General features: G+C 43.7%; 1 protein-coding gene across 3 annotated transcripts in view; it reads left to right on the forward strand.

Annotated features, from left to right (window-relative positions):
• bcas3 (BCAS3 microtubule associated cell migration factor) overlaps nt 1–21,647 on the forward strand; it is a 1,023,442-nt gene that overhangs the window by 243,258 nt on the left and 758,537 nt on the right. For all 3 annotated transcript variants that reach the window (XM_085964689.1, XM_085964691.1, XM_085964690.1), the window contains exon 13: nt 7,908–8,004. In XM_085964689.1, coding sequence (XP_085820815.1) covers nt 7,908–8,004 — 97 coding nt within the window. The remainder of the gene's footprint in view (nt 1–7,907; nt 8,005–21,647) is intronic.

Consider the following 21,647-nt stretch of genomic DNA (forward strand, 5'->3'; position numbering starts at 1 on the left):
GCCCCTCCAATTTTGGCCTTATGCGCATCCCAAATTTTTATCGCTCCACCATTGGCAGCCGTGCCTTCAGCTGCCTAGCACCTAAACCTGGAATTCCCTCCCTAAACCTCTCCGCCTCTCTACCCCTCTTTTAAGACGCTCCTTAAAACCTACATTTTTGACCAAACATTTGGTCACCTGTCCTAATATCTCCTTATGTGACTCGGTGTCAAATTTTGTTTGATAATGCTCCTGTGAAGCACCTTGGGATGTTTTTATTATTTTAAAGGTGCTATATAAATGCAAGTTGTTGTTGTTAATTGAAGGTAACCCCACCACTGCATGGTGTGCAAGTTATTTTAGACTTAGTCAAAATTGGTAGCTGCCGATAAGATTTCAGCAGCCATGTGATGCTGGGCTTCTTGGGGTGCTGTGAGTCAAGGAGCTAATGGTGCACAGTTTACAATTCTAGACATCAACTCACAAGTGGCAGGCTTTTTGTTGACCAAAATAATGACCCAATTGAGGTCTCTGTTCACACTGCTTAAAATCTGAGCTCGCTGTCAATTCGATTCCATCTGAGCGAACAGCCCTAGGGGTGGAGAGGAGCATATACACAGTGATAGCCAGTTTAGTCAACATGCAAGGGAGGTTTCAGACTGCATTTGTACTTTTCTTGGGTCTTTCTTCTACAGTATTCCCTGTTGTGTAGTCAGTTTATACAGCAGATGTGAGGATAATGTTGTTTTTGCAAAGTAAAGGTTTTTTTTAATTTTTATTGGAAATTATTACGAGCATAGAGGACATCCTCACCGTGCCTTGTGAGCTGCCTTTCACCTCTCCAGATGTGACTAGCTGCTATATTAAGAACCCCCTATATTAAGTGCTAGACTCACTTGGCCCCAAATGCTGTTAATTTTGATGTTGATTCGTGGAACTTGAGCGGACATTTTGCTTGGGGATTGTGTCCAAAGGCTAAAAAAAAAATGAAGTTGCCGAATTCCTGGTCAGCTCTGTTCGAGCTCTTGTCACTTCACCTCAGTGCAGCACAGATTGCCGTAAATCGAGTGCTTCCACTGTACCCGAACATCGCAGGTAATGACCGTGTTGGGAGGGTGGGTTTAGATTTTATTTTGTGCTGAAATTTTGTTACATTATGTCAAAAATTGAGTATTGCATTGTAATGTGATATTCTTGTTAGTTTAGCAAAACCGGTGTTGTACAAACTGTTGTACAATGCGTTAGCTTGGGTAGCACTCTCGGCTCTGTATCAGAAGGTGGTAGATTAAAAACCACACTCCAGAACTTGAGTATATAATCTGGGTGGTTCACTGCATGGAATACTGCACTGTCAGAGATGCTGCCTTTCAGATTATCAGACCAGACCAAAGTACCGCTCTCCTGTTCTGATCGACTTTAAAGATCCATGACACAGTTTGAAGAACAACAGGGAGTTCTCGAGGGGCTGAATGTTCCTGTGTTTTTCCAGTATCTGGTCTATCAGTCCTCTCTCAACCAACACCACCAAAAAGAAACAGACTAAGTAGTTAAAAAGAGATTAACTCTGTGGGATCTTGCTGTGTGCCATGTTGCATTATATCTGGAGCATTTTGCGAAGTTTCTGAGAGATGTGATAAAGTGCTATAACAATGCAGGTCTTTCTTTCCTAATAAATGAGGCTTTGACGTTTGTGCCTATAAACATCCAGTGATATAAAGGCCGGATGATGCTGTCATCTGTCGCTCGTTTATAGACTTGGTTCAAGCGATACGGATTGTGCCAAAAGGATTGTGGCGTCTTTCCAAATCCATATTTGTACCAACAGTCTTTAAAGTTAAGTGTAGAAAAATGCAGTCCTTCAGTAGGTATTTACCACCACAATGGGGAGTTTTCAGGCAGGCTGTGTTCCTTGAACTTGCTGCTTTGTAAACTTGTTTCAGATAGCATTCGGGTGGTTGCCAGGATAAGTTTCTGCTCTAACAGATGCTGCATCCACAGCGGAAATGATTGCCTTGCGGTTTTCTTTTATTTCGTTTAAATTTGAGTGTTGAGTAAAACACATATCTATGGCACTGCGTGATGGGTGAAATAACCCGACATGGAAGGTGGCATAACCCGCTCTTTTTTTTAATGCAAACTTTTTAAAGTGTCTTGGCCTCTTCAGATTGCCACGTGGTGTGAAACTGCATTTACACAGACCACAAAGGTGCCTGTTTCAATTTCTAGCTAGTATCAGCCTCCATGGTGGCGGGGCTACTGCTGGTCTCACCTAACAAGGGCAGGGGGGGGGGGGGGCGAATCAATCAGCCAGCATTCCCACTTCTGATTACTATTCAATGGCCTTTACAGGAAAGTGTATATGGGCGGGTGTTGGGTGAGAACAGGATTGGATTTGGCTGTGGTGCATCCAGTGGTAGAATAGCCTGCCACCACTCACTGCCTAAGCTCACACATGAAGAATAGCTACTTGGGCAAAGTACCTCAGCATCAGTAATTGTCTTGAGGAAATGTGAGGGGCAGAGGGGAGTACCCCAAAAAGCATTTTAAGGTAATACTGTGAGCTGCAGGCTGAAACTTATGGAGATATGGGTGAGTCATCTTGGGCCACTAATGTAAACAGTTTTGCCAGTGGTCTCCTTGGGCAGGGAACAGCATTTAGTATCTTTTTTTATCTACTCTTCAATCTTGCCGGTGTCCCGCAGTATGGGTATGTTATCCATGGAGTGCATGCTTTGCCGTGGAGTTACTGAAGTTCCATGAGGCTAAGGAGAGCACCAGATGAATTTCACAGAAGTGATTTTCACATTGATGTTAGGAGACCTTCTGTGAAATTCAGCGAGTCCCCCCTGACTTTGTGGAACTTTGGAGACTCCTTGTAAAAAAAAAAAAAAGTGCACCGGTGGAAAAACGCACAGTCCTCACTGTAGGTTTTGCCCTTGAATTAAGTTTGTTAGTTTAAAAAAAAAATTAAAATATGGAAAAGCAGAAAGTAGAAAAACAACTGTTTTATTATCTTTAAATAATTTTGCTGTCTTCACCTGCTTTCCCGAGGGTGTTGACTCATTGCTGGGTATGGTGCTGTTGATGCTGTTTACTCTTCTGTACCTCACCCAAGTGGCCATTATACATATGGGAGCCAGACTATCAGTGTTCGCAAGGGGTTTGGCAGGGGTGGTGGGGAGCGGGGAGGGGAGCAAGACAGCCGAGTCTGACCCTGTCCTCACCTGACATTGCTACACATGTCCTTCCAGGAGGATCATTGGATTGCAATTAGGAGCGGGAATCCGGGCTGTATTTTTGCCTCCCTAACTCGGGGACACTTAGCATTTGTCGTACTCCTATCGCCACCATAGCTGAGGTCAGCTAATTCAGCACCAACTGGTGATTGGGCCTGGAATCTTTCTCATCTGTACGGCTGAGCTACTCCCTCGATAAACGAACTAAGTCATTGGGGAGGTTACATATGCTTTTTAAAAAATAAAGATGGAAGGGGATTACGAAATGTTTAAACGGGTTATAAAAATAGTGTGCCCTTTATTCTGAAAATTTGATTAAGTTTAAAACTGGTAAATATGAATGTCTTTAATTTGACGCTCTGTGCCTTTAAAGATTCATGCTCATTTTCTCAAATGAGTAACATCAAAGTGGTGATTAAAGTGAGTGAGATCTTTTATTTGGCCAACATTATTGTATTTAATAACTACCATAAATCAAAACTACACAACTTCCTCTCTCACTTACCTCAGCCTTTTTACAGAGTCCCTGGTGATTTTCACCCATTTAATTAAACACGATGACAGCACTGTGAAAGAATGTGCCAGCATTTGGCTGCCATGTTTCTGTGGTGTCCATTGGAGGAAAAAATAATAATCACAACAATGAGGAGGCGTCGACCCATCTATGAAAGATGTCCTGAAGAATTCAGTCTAAAACCTAACGTTTTTTTAATCCCCTTTTGAAAATAAATTAGAGGAAATAATGAAGGTTTGGGAATGTGAAAAAGGGGGTACAGGAAACTTTGGTTTATCCGGAGGTTAACTGACCGGAATGCTCGAGCCACCGGCAAAAATCAGGAGCCGTTTCGTTAGGTTTTTTTTTCTTTTCGTTGCTTTTTTTTCACCAGTCAGGCTCTGCAAGGTCTCGCTGAAGCTGTTGCTAAGCTACAGAGACGCTTGCAAGGTACGGCCGACTGTTTAGAAGGGTTTGTTGCCAGATATGGAGCTCAAAATCTCCGTATGTTTCAACATTAGCACTGGTGTGTCCGGCAGTTTTGATGGGACGGCAACAGCTCGGTCCCGTCGGTGCCGGATAGCACAAAGTTTCCTGTAAATGTGAATGGAATGGGCAGTAACAATTACAATATGCAATGAACTATAGAGAGGAAGAAAGAGCTTGCATTTATATTACATCTTATCATGTCTCTCCGAAAGCGCTTCGCATAGCACCAATTATATTGTGCAGTCAATCGGAGTCAAGAGGAAAACTCTCCAGTGGTTGGGAGTCATGCCAGACACAAAGGAAGATGGTTGTGGTTGTTGTAGGCCCAATCGTTGCAGCCCAGGACATCACTGCAGGAGCTCCTCAGGGAAACATCCTCACCTTCACCATCGATGACCTTCTGTCTGTCATAAGGTTAATGGGTGGGGCTTTTCGCTGATGATTCTAAAGTATTCAGCTCCATTAACAACTCCTTGAGTAGTGAAGCAGCCCATGCCAGTCTACAAGAGGGCCTGGATAACATCCAGGCTTGGGCTGACAAATGTCAGGTAACATTCGCATTACTATAAGTGCCAGGTAACGGCCACTTCCAATAACAAAATGCCCACTCACCTCCCCCTTGACCTTCAATGGTGGAACCCACCGGGTCCCCTACATTTAACATCTTGGGATCAACACTGACCAGAAGCTGAACTGGAGCAGCCATATCAACACCATGGCCACAAGAGCAGGGCATCGGCTGGGCACTCTGCAATAAGTGGCTCGCCTACTGAGCCTTCAAAGCTTCTCAGTCACCTGCAGGTGCAAATCAATGTAATGTAATACTCACCACCCACCTGGATGGATGCAGCCCCTACAACACTCAAAGCTCAATCGCATCCAAGGAAAAGAATCAGCTTGGTCAGTACCATTGTACACTAGACTATATATCCACCCCCTCCACCACTGGCACACTGTGGTGGCAGTATATACTATCTACGGGAATCACAGCAGCAACTCGCCAAAGTTTCTTTGACAGCACCTTCCAGCAGTATTATGGGAATACCATCACCTCCAAGTTCACCTCCAAGTCGCACACCATCCTGAAATTGTTCAGAAATAGCTATTCCTTCATCGTTGAGTCAAAATCTTGGAATCCCTACCTAACACCATTGTGGGAACACCATCAGCACAAGGACTGTAGTGGTTCAGTAAGATTGCTCACCACCCACCACCTTCTCAGGGCAACTAGGAATGGGCAATAAAAATGTGGATTTGCCAGTGTCACGCACATTCCAAGAACAAATATGAGAAGTTACTGTTTTATGTGAGTAAATACTGCAACCATTTTGTACAATGTAAGGTCCCACAAGGAACAATGAGATGATGATCAGTTAAAATGTTTTTTGTGGTGTTGGGCAGGACACCAGGAAAATGCCCTGCTCTTTTTAAAATAAATCTATGTTTTTTTTCCCTTGGTTTAATGCCTCATCGGAAAGCCAGTATCTCCAACAATGCGGCATTCCCTCAATCCTGAACTGGAGTGTCAGCCGCGATTATGTGCTTAAGGTGGAATGGGTCTTGAAACCACAGCCTTCTGATTTAGAAGCAAGAGTGCATCTAACCCATCCAAGCTGATACATAACCAATAAGCTTTTTTTGCAAAAAAGACAAGACGCTACACGTTCCTATAATGTGGTATTTCTTTCAACTTTGGCCAAATGGACGGCAATGGTCTTTTCCTGTCCTATACATTTTTATGTTCCTATATCCATTCAGTTCATTTTTGTATCGTCGTTGAAATCCTGCTGAATTTTAAATGGGCAAATAGCCTTCTAGTTTGTTGCATACAAACGTGCACAAATATCAGAAAGAAACTGCAGCATTGCCACATGCACAGGAGGCTCAGCTGAGTGTGGCTGCTACAGCTGAAATAATTTCTCAATGTGGAGTGTCTACGGCATTATTCACTGGAATGCTTTGGAGGATGCTGCAGTCCAATGTCAGCTATCACTATCTTTATTTTCTTCTTATTAAACGGTTCAAAGTCAGTCCAACAGATTTGGATTTCAGATTGTTCCTTCACGTTCCTGTGTGACCCAGTAGCCTGCTGTAACAGAGCAAAGGCAGCACGGGCAGCAAATTAGACAAGGGACGTGGGAATCTGCTTTCGGAGGTGTTGGTTGAGGGTTGATCAGGGCACCAGGAGAACGCCCTTCTCTAAATAGTGCCACGGGATCGTTTACGTCAGATGGGGTATCTGTTTAATGTCTCATTCCATAAGATCGCTCCTCCAACAATGGAGGAGGAGGACTCCACTCCCTCAGTGCTGCACTGAATAAATTAAAAAATGTTGCGTCACAATGCTTTTTGCTCAACTGTGCGAAATGAAATATATTGTAATTTGCCAAAATTATTTAATGACTGTTTAGTACTTGTTATGAATATAACATAAACTGAATTACTGAAAGGAAAATAATTTTCTTTAAAACTCTTACTTTTCTGTCAACTCTAATCTCCATCTCTCGGGGAGGCGCCAGTGGATGTTGCACTGTGATAATAGAAGCCAAGTTTTAATAAATACATTCACGCTAACAGAATGTCCGCACTGGAAATAGTTCTCAGATTGTGCAATTCTGAACACCCTGAGAATTTCGGACTGTGCAGCTGTTCGTGAAAACTTCAGAATTTACTGTGGTAGAATAAAGCAAACATTTCTGATGCTGTGTATACAACACACACGCAGACACATGTAAACATCCACACATACTGTCAAATGGAATGGCTCCCTGACTGTACATTTTTGTTTAGCGCCTCAAAGTCTATTGTTTTATTTATTTATACAGTCTTGTGTAAATTAATTTTCAAGCTAAAAGCCCACAATTTAGTGTTTTAGTGTGCGTCAGATGCCATTTTTAATGTTTAGAAACAACATCCAGTTTAGTTTTATGGTATTAAAAGTAGAGCAGTTTATTACTGGCAGTACTACCACGTGGGGTTGGGTTTAGTCAGTATCATTAACTCTGAGTAGAGCTTGAGTGGCTCGTTAATATTGCCTGGACCCGGAGATGTGCTACTGTCATTAATGATATTGTATTTTCTTTATAAAAAAAAAGGACTTGCATTTATATAGCACCCTTCACGACCTCAGGATGTCCCAAAGCGCTTTACAACCAATTTAGTACTTTTTGAAATGTAGTCACTGTTGTAATGTAGTGCGCAGCAAGGTCCCCCAAACAGCAATGAGATAATGACCAGGTAATCAGTTTGGTTGAGGGATAAATATTGGCCAGGACACCAGGGAGAACTCTTTCAATATTACCATGGGATCTTTTAATAAATATATCAATACTTACTGTCTTAAGAAAGTTGGTGTGGGGGTTATGTTATAAAGAAAATCTGCAAATGTTGGAAATATGAAATAAAAATAGGAAAGTCACAGCAGGTCTATCAGCACCTGAAAGAAAGAAAAGTCAGGTTAATGTTTCAGGTGGGAGCCTTCATCTGGTCTAGTTCAAAAGGACCTGAAATGTTCACCTATCTTTCTTTATCAGATTACATTTCTGCTGTGTGTTTCCAACATTTTCTATTTTCATTCGTGGTATGCTGTAGTCTTTCTGTATAATGATATTTTATTCTGGCCATTTGTTTAATAAAAATCTGTTTGAAGCAACAAGATTCCATAAGAAGTACTGTTCTTCTGAGTTACTTCTCTTTGCTTTGTAATGCAGGTGCTTGTCAGTGAGGATGCTGAAGGTGAAGGCATAGTGGCTCATTTCCTGGCCCATGACAATAAACCCATTTCCTGTATGGCTTTCAATCCCAGTGGTAAGTACATCTCATTCCCTCTGCCTTGTTTTAAAATATTAACTCTCTGAAGACCACAGTACGGCATTCTGCATTGCATCCAAAAAGGGACCTTTAGAACTTTACCTGTCTCTAAAGAAATACCCAAGTTTTGGTCACCCTCCCATTCTGCCTTTCTTGGTTTCTGCATCAATGTTTTCCTTGTGCCTCTCTGAAGTGCCATGGAATGTTTTTCTATCATAAAGGTGTTATATGAATACAAGCAAGTAGTAGAAATAGTACTCATCATCATTATTATTATCCTGTCCCCCTCAGTTCTCACCTTTTAAGGCTGATAAGCTCAGGTTTCCCTGGTCTTTCCTCATAACTAAATCTACCGATGCCAAGGCCGCGATTTTGCCAGTGCTCAGAGGGCGGCTTTGGAGGCGGGTCCGGAGTTAAAATCAAAATGATTGATGGCGGGTTGCGAACCTGCCGCCATCCCGCACCAACGCAACTTTAGAGTGTCGGGTCTGCGAGTTCTGATCAGACCCGACACCAAGCGGCAGGAGAGCCACTTAAGGTAGTTAACAGCTTGTTAACTGCCTGGATAATCCTATTTTGAGAGGCTCTTCCCATTTTGCAACATTTTCAGTGTGTTGCCCATCGTGCGACAAACGCGCCAGCTGATTGTGCCGAGATTAACAACTCGCTGAATACCTGACAGCTGATCCTGCAGCATAAAAGCTGACCTGCAACATCAGTTCACTTTCAGATGGCAGAACTTTCTGTTTTGAGGTTTTGGAACACATTTTGCAGGTGTATTCAGGTTGTAAGTGTTTAATCTGAGATCCATATGCACTGTGACCTCCTTTGAATACCCTCTCCCCACATTGACTGAGCGCTTATAACATCTCCTCCTCAACTGAGATATATACCAGCAGGATGGGAACCATTTATACCCTCTCATCCTGGTCCTCAGAATTGGAGGAAGAGCAGCCGTATGGGAACGGTAGCATAGTGGTAATGTCACTGGGCTAGTAATCCAGGGGCCTGGACTAATGATCCAGAGACATGAGTTCAAATCCCACCACTGCAAGGGCTTCCACTACCTTAACGTCCAGCTGGTGTGTAACCACAGGAAGAACATTATGCATGTTAGCGCCAAGTTTCCTGGCACTTGCCATGACTCGTTCATCCTGCGCCAGTCTACTGTGCCTCAGCTGTTCAATCCGCCAACCCAATTTTCGGGATGGCTCCTTGGAGACGAGGGCTATCCCCTGAAGATGTGGCTAATGACACCGATGAGGCCATCAAACGAAGCTGAGGAGCGCTACAATGAGAGCTATACAGGTAGACTATCCTTTATCCGCACTTCTGAAAACCAAAAGTTTTTTTCGTGGAGCGTAAGTCGTGCGCATGACATGACCCGAGTGGCGCCAAACATGACCCGACGCGGCCGATGCTTGACCCACGCAGGTGTGAGGCGTTAGACAACCAGCGGTTATTAAAGAGCATGCTAGAGGCTGTTCAAAAACTGGCTCAGCAAATTTAACATTTTTATTTTGTGGGCCCTAGAGTAGCAGGAGTGGTCCTCCGGGGCCCAGAACAAGAATTCCTGCACACTGCCTCTTTTCTGACCTGATTTGCGGGCCAGCTTAGCGTAGGAGTCAGCCGATATCCGGCTTTCCCACAACTGGCGGCAGCAGTCGAGCCCCAGACCCCCGCTAAGTCAAGGAATTCAGATACGGAGCAGGGGGAGCTGTAAACAGACTGTGAGCGGCAGCACAGAGAAGCAGGAAGGGGAATGAGACACGGAACAGTCGCAAGAGGTAGCCTGAACTTTTAAAAATTTATATTAAATACAAATACTAATTACCAAATTAATTTAATGTTCAGAGTTTCCCAGTCTCATAATAAATATAATACCTTCTGAAATCCAAAAAATTCCGAATTCCAAAACACAGCTGGTCCTAAGGTTTTCGGATAAGGGATAGTATACCTGTATTTCCACCAGAAGCATCATAGAGCAAACCATCGGCTTGCTCAAAATGCGATTCAGATGCCTCGACAGATGTGGTGGAGCCCTACTGTACGCACCAGCCAGGGTGTCCAGAATCATCGTAATCTGCTGTGCCCTGCACAACACCGCACAGCAGCATAGCTTACTGCTGCCTGAGGAACAAGTGGCACAGCGCACAGCCTCCTCAGAAGAGGAGCCGAATGAGGCGGCAGATGAGGAAGACCTTGCGCAGGCAGCTGTGCCAGTGCCACCAGTATGCCACCTCATTGCTGGCCGTGAGGCAATGGATACACTAATCCATGCCAGATTCGCGTAACTTTACGCAGCAAACACATGTGGCTGACACATGGAAATGAGTGTTTGCACGACCTTCATTACATACCATACATCTGTACAATAAACTGCATTCCTATCACTCTTCCCACCATCACTACAGAGGAAAGGGGCCCTGACCCCTCACTGTGCAACTTCCATTTCTGAGCACACACAGGCCAACTCTTTGAATCTTTGACATCGCATTCCTTTAATACAATTGAAATAACGATGAGAAACGTAACTTTGTATTATATCAAAACACCCAAGTGACTACCTTTGTGACTATTTGTGTGATAACTTTCTCTTACTCGTGCTTCTACGTAGTGCTTCCCCTGTGGCTTCAGCAGACGTAGAGGCACCTTGCTCACTTCTCTGCTGCGCATGCTTAGATGCCTTTGGCAGGTGTCTTCTGGGTTTGGGAGCCTGGGAGGGCTCCACAACAGTCTGCTCTTCCTGTAGCTGTGTAGGGGCTGAGATGGCCATCTCAATTGGGTGAGGAATCTGGGGCTCTGACCGAGGACTCCGCAGTGGCATGGGAGTGTGAGCGCTTGGAGAGGAGCCCACACTTCCGTGTTGTCGACCACCAACATCTCTCTCATGGGTCACCCGCACTTCACTGCCAGCAAGTAGCTGGAGAGCACCTTGCTGCACATCAGCGGGGCCATGAGGACTCATTTCTGTGCTGACATTCCTCATAACAAGGACGCCCATGCACCTCTGGTTTCTCTCCTCAATAGATGCCCATCTATCCTCCGTAGATGACCATCTATTCAGAAGTGTTACCATGTTCTGCTGTGTCTGGCGATTTATGTCCTCCATGGAGGTTGCCATCCTTTCCATGGCGGCAGGCACCTACATTCGCCATTGTGTGCACCACGGCATTGCTCATGTTTGACATGGACTCCTCCATTCTCTGCACACTCGCAGTTACCGTGGTTGCAAACCCTGCCAGAGCCTCCTGCACTTGTTCCTGAAGCTCTAGCACCGCTCTCTTTCTGGATTGCCCCAGAGGCACAGCGTCCACCTGCAGCTGAGCAGAGCTAGGAGCGTCCAGCGCCCTCCGACAAGGACTCTCCACTGCTGTCCCTGTCTCCACCATCTGCTGATGCTTACTTGTGAGCTGTGATACACCAGGTGACAACATTACTGTATCTCACAAAGGACCCACCGAGGTGTGCATCCCTGCGCTGGTGCTGGGTGCGCTCATTTCTGCTGACGCTGCTCCCTCAGAGGCTGCAGCTTCCTCTGAGGATCGTCCAGCTCTTCCTCCTGGACAGTGGGGAGGGGGACTCTCGATGGTCCTGTGGAGGAGTGAAGGCATGAGTTAGACATGTGGTATTTACGTAGCAGACACATCCCATTGTGCAGATGATCAGAACTCAATCTGTATGAACACCAGATGCCATATCAGTCACTCATGAAATCTAAATGAGAGGGTTGAAAATCTATTCTGTCACCAGCTTGCTCCACTGCGTCCGTCTCTCTGTCTCCCACTTCCAGCTCCTCTGCACCTCCGACAGTCTCGATAGCAGCCTCCTTAACATTTATTAAAGTCGCCATGGATGGTGGCCCTCCTCCTGTCCTCCCCCTCTCCCTCTTATTGTGGGCTCTTTTTTCCTGCAATGAGGGACACAAGTGGAGTTTGAACGAGAATGTTGGAGTGAGTGTAGAGAATCCATAGCATAGATGCTTAGAGGGAGACAAAGATGGAGTGAGGTGCCAATACCAAGGACCCTCCCTGTGCGTTGTTAGTTGTTATTGCATAACAGTGAGAGCGAGTGTGAGGGGTGCATAGTAGAATGGTGAAGTGATTCTGTAAATAGAGAGAGAGGGATGGTTAAGGGTGCAAGGGATGTAAGGGTAAGTTGGGATGTGCAGGAGTAGGTTGACAATGCAGAGTGCTGGTGATGAGAAGAGATGGGAAGCAGATTGAAGGTAAGTGTGATGTTATACTCACTTTTGCTGAGCATAGCAGATCATTGAACCTTTTCCTGCACTGAACCCAGGTGTGTGCACAGAAAGACCTGGCGCTAACCTCCTCAGCAATTTGCAGCCAGGCTGGCTTGGTTTGCTGAGGAGGTTTCCTCCGTCCATTGGAGGGGAAACAGAACCTCATTGCGCCCTCTTACTCCCTGCACAAGAGCATGGAGGGAGTCATCATCAAAGCAGGGAGAAGCCTTGGTTCTTGCAGCAGTCATCTCGCAAACAATACCACTGAGGAGCATCAGAAAGTGAATAAAACCCAAAGGCTGCATGGACCCCTTAAATGCAGCTGAATCGAAGACGTCAGCAGAGGCGAGCAGCAGACCCGTACCCACTGATTGGGCCGGGTAACGCGCACGGCGGGCTTAATGAGCCCAGTTAACTCAAAATCGTTATCTCAGTGCAGCTGAAACCGGCAGTGGGACTGGAACCCGCCGAACAGTGAACCCGCCTCCGCTGGAAAAATCCAGCCCTAAGGATCAGCCTTGTAGTTGTTCTTTGCACAGATGCCAGGGCTTGAATGTCTCGCTTATGTCTTAGTGACCAAACCTGTAGACAGTACTCAAGGGGCAGTTTGACCAGAGCAGTTACTGTACAGTTTCAGCAATTGATCCTCCAGCTTGTACCTCACTGATTTAGCAATGTAGTGCAGCATTATATTTTCTGGTGTTAATTGCTGCCCCATATTGACTGTAAATGTCAGCATGCCTAGATTTCTTTCAACTTCTCTCTTAGCTTGTTCAACACTATTTATTGAATATGCATGTTACCCATTGTTTGTTCCAGTGTGTGATATCGTACTGATGTGCCGCCATCTTGCCATGCTTGCTAAAACTTCAGTTGATATGAAAACAGTTGTGAGGAAGTGTTACATTGTCAGATGCCTATTTTAAATTGGGCTAACTCATTTAGGTGGATAGTATAAGGACATACAAAAAGGTTGAGAAAAGACCTTCAGGCCCATTCAGCCATGCCCATCCAGTTGATAGTGCGACCTCACTGCCCCGGCCCTCTAGCAATGTTATTTCTTGGGAGAGGCAAAAAAACACAGTGGAAAAAACCCGAGGCCAATTCAGGAAAAAACTCTGGGAAATTTCTGTCAAACTGCCTAAGGCAGTCGTGCAAGCTCTCGGAGACTGCGGTTGTCCATGACTCATCACAGTCCAAATAAAACGTTAAGAGACTTGGACTCGTAAGCAATGGTAAGATTTACTTATTTTTAAATCATGAGTCGAGTTGTGTTGCTTTAAAGAATGGATGTGAAAGAAAGAGTCTAAGCAGTAACATGCTCTGACACACATTGAACAGTTGGCTTGGAGTGTGCTACAGTGCTGTCATACAACTGACAGGTTGCTGATGACATTGAAAACCATGAAAACGAAGCTTGAGTAGGCCATGCAAACCATCAGCAACTTGAGATTGTGTTACACCCTCTTTTCCCCTCCAGCGCTGCTGCCATTAAATAATATACAGTAGAAAAGCGTTGGTGCTTATGAATGGTAATATTACTGTAAAGCCTGTGCGGGAGCTTTGAAGTTATCAGGTCTCAAACATGAATATAGTGACATTCTTATGATCGCATAGAAAAGTGACTAAAGACCTAAGGCAAATTATATCACTTCACAGGAACGATAATTCATGAGAATAATTTTGAGACTGGAAAATGATGTATCCACTGCATGTTCTACTTCACATAACAAGTTACGAGTTTAAACAAAAAGCCACTCGGGACTGAGACATTGTCAGCTCTCTCTTGCCCTGCCCCTAAACCAATAACATCCTGTCTGATGGATACGTCACTTCCCGAACAAAATTACTCATGAACCGAAGCCACACACCAACATTACATTTCTATATTGTTCCTGTTGAATCAAGAATTTATCTACTTTTTGAATGCTTCAGTTGACCCACATTCACTGTACGTAACGGATCCATTCTCGAAAATGACCTATTTTGTATTTAGCTTTAACATGCTCTCAGCTTACTGCTCATTATTTCTTCCCTCCTGGCTCGGTATAAAGATTTCTGCAAATGGGCCCCATGTATTCACTTTTATGACTTTAAAACTTGGATTATTTCCATTTTCTCTTATCTGAACAGCTTCACTTCACTGATTTAAGAACTGGGGCCAGCCATGCTTCCCTTTTTAAAATAATTTTTAATGCCTTTGTTCTCAGTGTTGATTTAATATTCACCTCATGACTTTTGAGGGGCAAGTTGACAGGCCAATCTCCAGAGCTGCTTTTCCACTTGAACTGGTTTTGCCTCTCTTGGGGAAGTTTTGTCCAGTTTTAGTTTGGTGAATGAAATGAAGTGTTATGTGGGAATGAGACTTGCCATCACAGACTAGAGTTAGGGGATTGGTGTTGGAGCAATTTACAAGTGGAAAAATTAGGGAGAATTTTTTTTTATATTCGTTCCTGGGATGTGGGCATTGCCGGCATTTATTGCCCATCCCTAGTTGCCCTTGAGAAGGAGGTGGTGAGCCGTCTTCTTGAACCGCTGCAGTCCGTGTGGTGAAGGTGCACCCACAGTGCTGTTAGGGAGGGAGTTCCAGGATTTTGACCCTGCGACAATGAAGGAACGGCGATATACTTCCAAGTCGGGATGGTGTGTGACTTGGAGGTGGTGGTGTTCCCATGTGCCTGCTGCCCTTGTCCTTCTGGGTTGTAGAGGAAGAGGGTTTGGGGCTGGTGCTGTCAAAGAAAATAAAAGATCAGGAACAAAGGATGAATTTTTAAGGGTTAATTTTCATTGGGGAAATAAAAAACAATGAGAAGTGGTTTTCAGAAGCTAACTGCATCTAACTCCTGCTAAACTTGAATACTTGATGCTGACACTTGGGAAAGCTATTCAATTCCTTAGCATTGACATCCTTCACATTAGTAAGCACATAATTCACAAAAAAACTTAATTTTTAAAGTGTGAAAAAGAAAATAATACTGCAGAGTTGCATTTTTTGAAAATTAAACTCCTGTAAACTGCACTACCTTGTGTCAGAATGTGCAGGCTTGTCTGTAACTTCCTGTCTCCAGTGTTACAACCTTGTTGTTCCCAGATATTAAATATGCATTGTTTCTCATAACTGATGGGCCCACCTGTCGGAGGTTCATTCACACAATGAAAACCTTTTTTTTATAAATGGAAATGAAGGGGATAAATCACCTCATATTATACAAAATGATGAATGGCCAGGATGTGAACGGCAGCACTGCTCCATGGACTTTCAACTGTGCTGCTGAAGCACATGCTGGACTCGTGCTAACTAGGACCAACACAATGCTATAATTGACTCCTGACCAGTGAATTATTTTATGTATAATAGGCAGTTCAAATTATTTCTCGATGAGGTTAAAGTGACTGCATTATAATCTTTAATCCTTTGGATGTAATCAGGCTGGTGGTTGAGAGGCAATGTTAACACAATAAGGACCAAGATCTAAATTAAAGTCACCTCTTGAGGCTCATAGAATAGATTATGAGAATATTAGTTACCGTAGAGTGATTTCAAAGCTGTGAGGCTCAGATGATGGGTATAAACTGCTTGAGCTTCCCTCATGTGGTTAACATTAACTCTACACATCATGCATTTGTGTTCACTCTAAGATTTTCTTTGCCGTAGAATGCTGTAGGTCAAAGCCGATTCGTTGTATCTGTTTTACCCTGAATTCTGTGTTGGCTAATATAATAGAACCTGTTTATAGTGATGTTTAGATATAAAAAATGTTTCTAATAGGAAAATTGCGAATTCCCAATTTGCTCACCACGTTACTGAGTGTAATAACAAATCTGCTGGAATGATGCTGCTAATGATCAGATCCCTAGCCCTGATTTTCCATTGTTGAGCCTGTAAAGAGTAGGGAATGCATCACACAGATCAATGGAACGCACTGTCCTACATGCTGCTCCTCCTCCCTGTATCCTCCGTCTTTCGAAATCAGGACACATCGCAGTGTTCCCTACTCGAACTCACTCTCTCGCGGGACTTCAAAACTGGAACTCCTCACCTCCCTCAGTCTGCCCTTAAAAGCTCCAAGCTTGATGTTACCTAATCACTATTTTCTGATTACCTTTTCCTCTATTTTTTTCAGCCTTGGTTGTGTCCTGTACCGTGACCCTTCATTTATAACTGCCTAAGCCTCTTAATGGAACATTATTAAAAGCTCTTTTCCACTTAGTTTGCTGGAAGCGGTTGGTCTCCGAATCACAGGCATTTGCAGAAGCACATGGTCAGTTTCACCTCAAGAATCTGATTAAAAAGTGAGTGCAGATCCCAGAATGAAAATGGAGTATGTTGGAAACACACAGCAGGTCCGCACGCATCTGTAAAATTACAAAGTTGGCTTCTGGTCAATCAGCGCCTTGATTTTCAAATTCTCATTCCTCCATGGCCTTGCTCCTCCCTGGCCTTGCTCCTCCCTATGTCTGTAACCTCTTCCAGCCCAGAACCCTCTGATTCTGGCCTCTTGCACATCCCCGATATTCATCGCTCTACCATCAGCGGCCGTGCCTTCAGCTGCCTAGGCCCTAAGCTCAGGAATTCCCTCCCTAAACCTCTCCGCCTCGCTTGCCTCCGTTAAGACGCTTCTTAAAACCTACCTCTTTGACTAAACTTTTGGTCACCTGTCCTAATAGCTCCTTATGCAGCTCAGTGTCAAATTTTGTTTGATAATCGCTCCAGTGAAACACCTTGGGACTTTGTTACTATGTTAAAGGCGCTGTATAAGTGGAATTGTTAATGTTTCGGGTGTAGACCCTTCGTCACATGGTTCCGACTGAAGGGCCTACACCTGAAACATTAGTGCGTCTTTACTCTTTACCAATGCTGAGAGATCTGCTGCCTATTTGTGGCATTGGCAGTTTAAAAAAATATTTAGTTCTAGCTGGCTGACTCTTTACTGGAACCGAATTTGATATTGTCACATGTGTCCTCAAACTGTCAGTCAGTCAGCCTCAGTCAGCCGGCCCCCAAACATAGTGAAACTTCTTATATTGTCAATTTTGTTTCCTGGCAAGCAAGTTCTTGTGATAAAGGGAGCCATTGTTTCCAACATAGCACAGAGATCTAGTGTAACGCAACACAAGGAGAAAAAATAGTTTAAGGGAGGTTTTAAATGAGCATTAACAGTTGCAAAATTCTAGGAGAAAAAACAGAATCCTGTACGGGACAACCCCACCCCAAAATGCAAAAATCTTTTTTGAAGCTTCGGATTTGAACATCTGTTCCACTATCTGTAGAGAGTGCGTAGGAGAAAAATAGAAAGGTGAGATGTGTCTGAATCCATTGATTGCAGGTGACACCATCTGTGTGTGTGTGTGTGGAGTTGGAGGTCAGTACTTTCCCATTCGCAGCCTCACTCTGCCACTAGCAGTCACCCATCAAAGAGAGTTGGAACAAAATGAGACCGTGGTTATTGTTTTGTTTTGTGTCTGTGACAGCTAACCGTGCCTGCAGGCAGGGGTGCTATAAGTTGGACCTGTTTATCTCTTTCCCACTGACAGTGACAGCTTCATCAGCTATTGTTTCCTGGGAATAGAGGACTCTCCAGTGTGACTATACATTGATCAGTCAAGCAAGGGCTTCTTTCAGAGTGAATAAGATTCAAAATACATGGGTGTTCAAGCAAACCCACACAGTCTAAAATCAAAATGGAATGACAGAAATAAATGGTTCTGGCTGAAAAGTTAATGAGTTTTTAACGTTGGTTTAAATACCCTGCGAATTCCTGAGTTACATTTCATCTCATTGTCAAACAAAGATCATCAATCAGTTTTACAATGAGTGTCAAATAAAAATGGTGTTTTTGGAACAGGACAATCTATCAGTTACAATGTCAAACAACGATTTGAGGATTACTAAATAGTGCTTTAATCACAGCCCTATCAATACCTGGAGATGTGTATTTGAGATCCAATACACACCTGTGCCACAAAAGGAATTAAGTTGAACGTCTGGTTTTCTCTGTAAACATTGCACTTGTGCATTTCATTGGAGTGTGCACACTTCACAAAACCTAACTTCTGTTTGGGCCGATTGTACTGACACCTGTACCGTATTAAACACACAATTTGAGTTACATTTATCTGTTGTTCAATTCTGAATTTATATTAAAATGTTAGGTTTCAATGCTGTGTAGTGGAGCTGTGTCAGCATTCATTCTTTTAGCATGGTGAAAAGTTATTGAGAGTCCGGTTGTCTGTCCACTAACTTGGTTGCTCAGTAATTGTGCTTAGCTTTGCTGTATACTCACCAAGCTATTAAAGGCATTTTGAATTTGACGTGTGCCAACAGCAGCAGGCACACTCCAGCCGCTGGCACACTATATCAGTATAAAGAAGCAAGCCTACATGCCTCCGATTACATCCAGGATGGGACTTTTCCTGAGTCCTGGCGGTGGCTGTTGAAGGGAATGCAAAGTGAGGGGATTCTTGCCACTGGTCCTCCAGCTGGCTTAATAGGGGTTGGAAGAAACTGGTCGGTGAAGAGAAACTGGACGACTGTTGCTTGGAGGCTGCAGCTCTCCGCTAATGTGCTTCTCTCCTGATGCTCTAGCATCAACATAAACGCATCTGGACTTCCACAAAACTCTGGAGCCTTTCGGAATATGAAGATCTGTCTGTCAGTCCATGCATCCACTGACTCACCAACTCAATACACACGATTGGCTATTCATCAGATTCCGTGTTGCACCACATATTCAGATCCAGCTCGTATGTCCCACATTTACATCATCCATCAGAAGTTTAGAGTGAAATAATTTTCTGTTGTACACGCTATGATCTTAACTATAGTACAGGAATGTGCAAAATGTGAGGTGTTTCATGTGTCCACTTACTGTAACTGTAGTTTGGTCAGTCACTGAGCTAATAGAAGTTCTGCAAATGGTGCCTGCGTTCTTTTTGGGTTGGCAACAGGATAGAATATGTAATCTGAGCATAAAAGACTCACTTCACTGAACTAAATTCTGAAAATTATCCAGACAGCAAGGGAGACTTGCAGGAGAGAGAGGAGGAGAAGGGGAAAAGGGGAGAACATTGGGGAAGGGAATGGGTAGAGTGGTATAAATTTAAAAAAAATTAAAACTTTGTTTTATTCACTAACAGAACAGTCTAATATTTACTTAAAATTGTTTTTAACAGGTAACAGTGAAATCTTATTTAAAGACAATGTTTATAGAGAGACCCCTTTTTAATATAACTTCCAAATATACATGAATGAATCAGACTTGGAGCTATAAAGACAACCTACAGTCAGCCCCCCGACGGCTGTTACAGATCAGTCTCGCTACAGACATCTATCTGAATAAAGCTTATTATCCCAGGGACATAGGAACACTTATGGGATTAATTCCCTTTGTACGCGGGTTAATTTCTGTGTTAAACTAGTGCAGGAGTTATCTGTGAGCATTTCAACGGATGTGCTAAAATTGGCACACCTAGGGATATGTTTGTATGTCCACGTTTCCATTTTTTGCTGCATTCAGTCTTCTTCATGGTTTCCAAAATTTTCCTCATTCCTAATCCATTTTGATGGATTTTTGTGAGTATTTTTCTTTACATGTCTATAGTTACTGTAGTACTTCTGTATTAATTAACAACAAATGTGTTTTGAGCAAGTAATGATTTCCGGATAATGGTTTCTTTCAGCTGGCAGGACTTTTATTGGTACCAACAAGGGCTGGGCGACATCTTTTCTGTGATATTGCAGGATTGAACCTGCAGGGGGTGGCATTGAGACACTTTTATCATTACTTTTCACTTTGTGATTTGGCAGGAGCGGTGGTATCAAAACTAAAACCATTGCTCCATAATCCTGTATTGCTTCTAACAATTTAACCTACTTCTAGGTGAGAACAATAATAAGGAAAAGTAGTTCCTACTACCGTACCATTTTAAAGTAAAGAAAGAACTTGCATTTATGTAGCGCTTTTCACAACCTCGGGACCTCCCAAAGCACTTTACAGCCAAAGTAGTACTTTTTGAAGTGTAGTCCCTGTTGTAATGTAGGAAATGCGGCAGCCAATTTGCACACAGCAAGCTCCCACAAACAGCAATGTGATAATGACCAGATCATCTGTTTTAGTGATGTTGGTTGAGGGATAAATATTGGCCAGGACACCGGGGATAACTCCCCTGCTCGTCTTCCAGTGGTGTAATGGGATCTTTTACGCCCATCTGTGAGGGAAGATGGTGTAGTGTCCGTGTGTAGATAAAGACACTGAAGACAGGAGTTGGTTCATAGGTATTTACTAAGCAAGTCTCTGGGGGGGGGGGGGGGGGTTCTAAAGGATATACACAATACACAGGCTTATATAGCCCAAGTGGCAATTACCGGCATTACGCACACCTGGGGCTCTTAAAGGCACATACACCACAATTGCTCTTAAAGGCACATACACCACAATTCCTCCCCTTCTAGCTAACTAGTACATCATATTTTAAGTAATTATTAATTACATGTTATATGCAAAATAATATACATTGCTGTATTAATTAATTATAAGTTAGTCTCTCAGGAGGCTTCCTGACTCGGTCCGGATAACGCCTCGGGGGTGTAGTAGTTTCTGGTGGTGTAGTAGGTTCATCTGGCAAGGCTGATTCGGCTTGAAGGCCAGTGTCGGGTTCATCGGGTTCCAGTATCACCGGATCGGAGGTAGATATGGGTATCTCTACTTCATCGTTAGATGTATAGCGTGGTGGTGTAGGTTGTCCCTTTTCGGATGACTTGATGATTTGGTCAGCATGGCGCCTTATTATGCTTTCTCCGATGTCCACGGTATACATCAGTGGTCCTAGTCGTGTGCAGATAGTTCCAGGCTGCCATTTCTCGGTACGGTAGTCCCGGGCCAAAACCGGTTGGCCTATCTGGAAGGCCCTAGTTGGCCTTTCATTCATGCCCTGAAATTGCCGGTTCTCCACGTCCCTTCGGATGTTGGGCTTGACCAAATCCAGCCGGCATCTTAGGTTTCTATTGTAGAACATCATGGCGGGAGTTTGGTTTGTAACCATATGTGTTGCATTCCTATATGCAAATAAGAAGTTATCCACCTTGTGCTGAAGTTTTATGTCTTCATTACCCATGGCCTTTATGGCCTTCTTAAAGGTCTGGACAAACCTTTCAGCCAATCCATTGGTGGCGGGATGGTATGGAGCGGACGTGTAGTGCTTTACCCCATTGTTCTTTAAGAATTTTCTGAATTCTTCGGACACAAATTGCGGTCCATTATCAGAACATATCTGTTCCGGCAGCCCATTCCTGGCAAATATGGTCCTTAATACTGTGATGGTTTTTTCCGTGGTGGTGGAGGACATCTTTATTACCTCCGGCCACTTGGAGTGTGCATCAACCGCGATTAAGAACATT

This window comes from Somniosus microcephalus, chromosome 22, assembly GCF_052327205.1.
Source record: "Somniosus microcephalus isolate GS21.2 chromosome 22, FLI_Smic_1.0, whole genome shotgun sequence".
Classification (NCBI taxonomy): domain Eukaryota; kingdom Metazoa; phylum Chordata; class Chondrichthyes; order Squaliformes; family Somniosidae; genus Somniosus; species Somniosus microcephalus.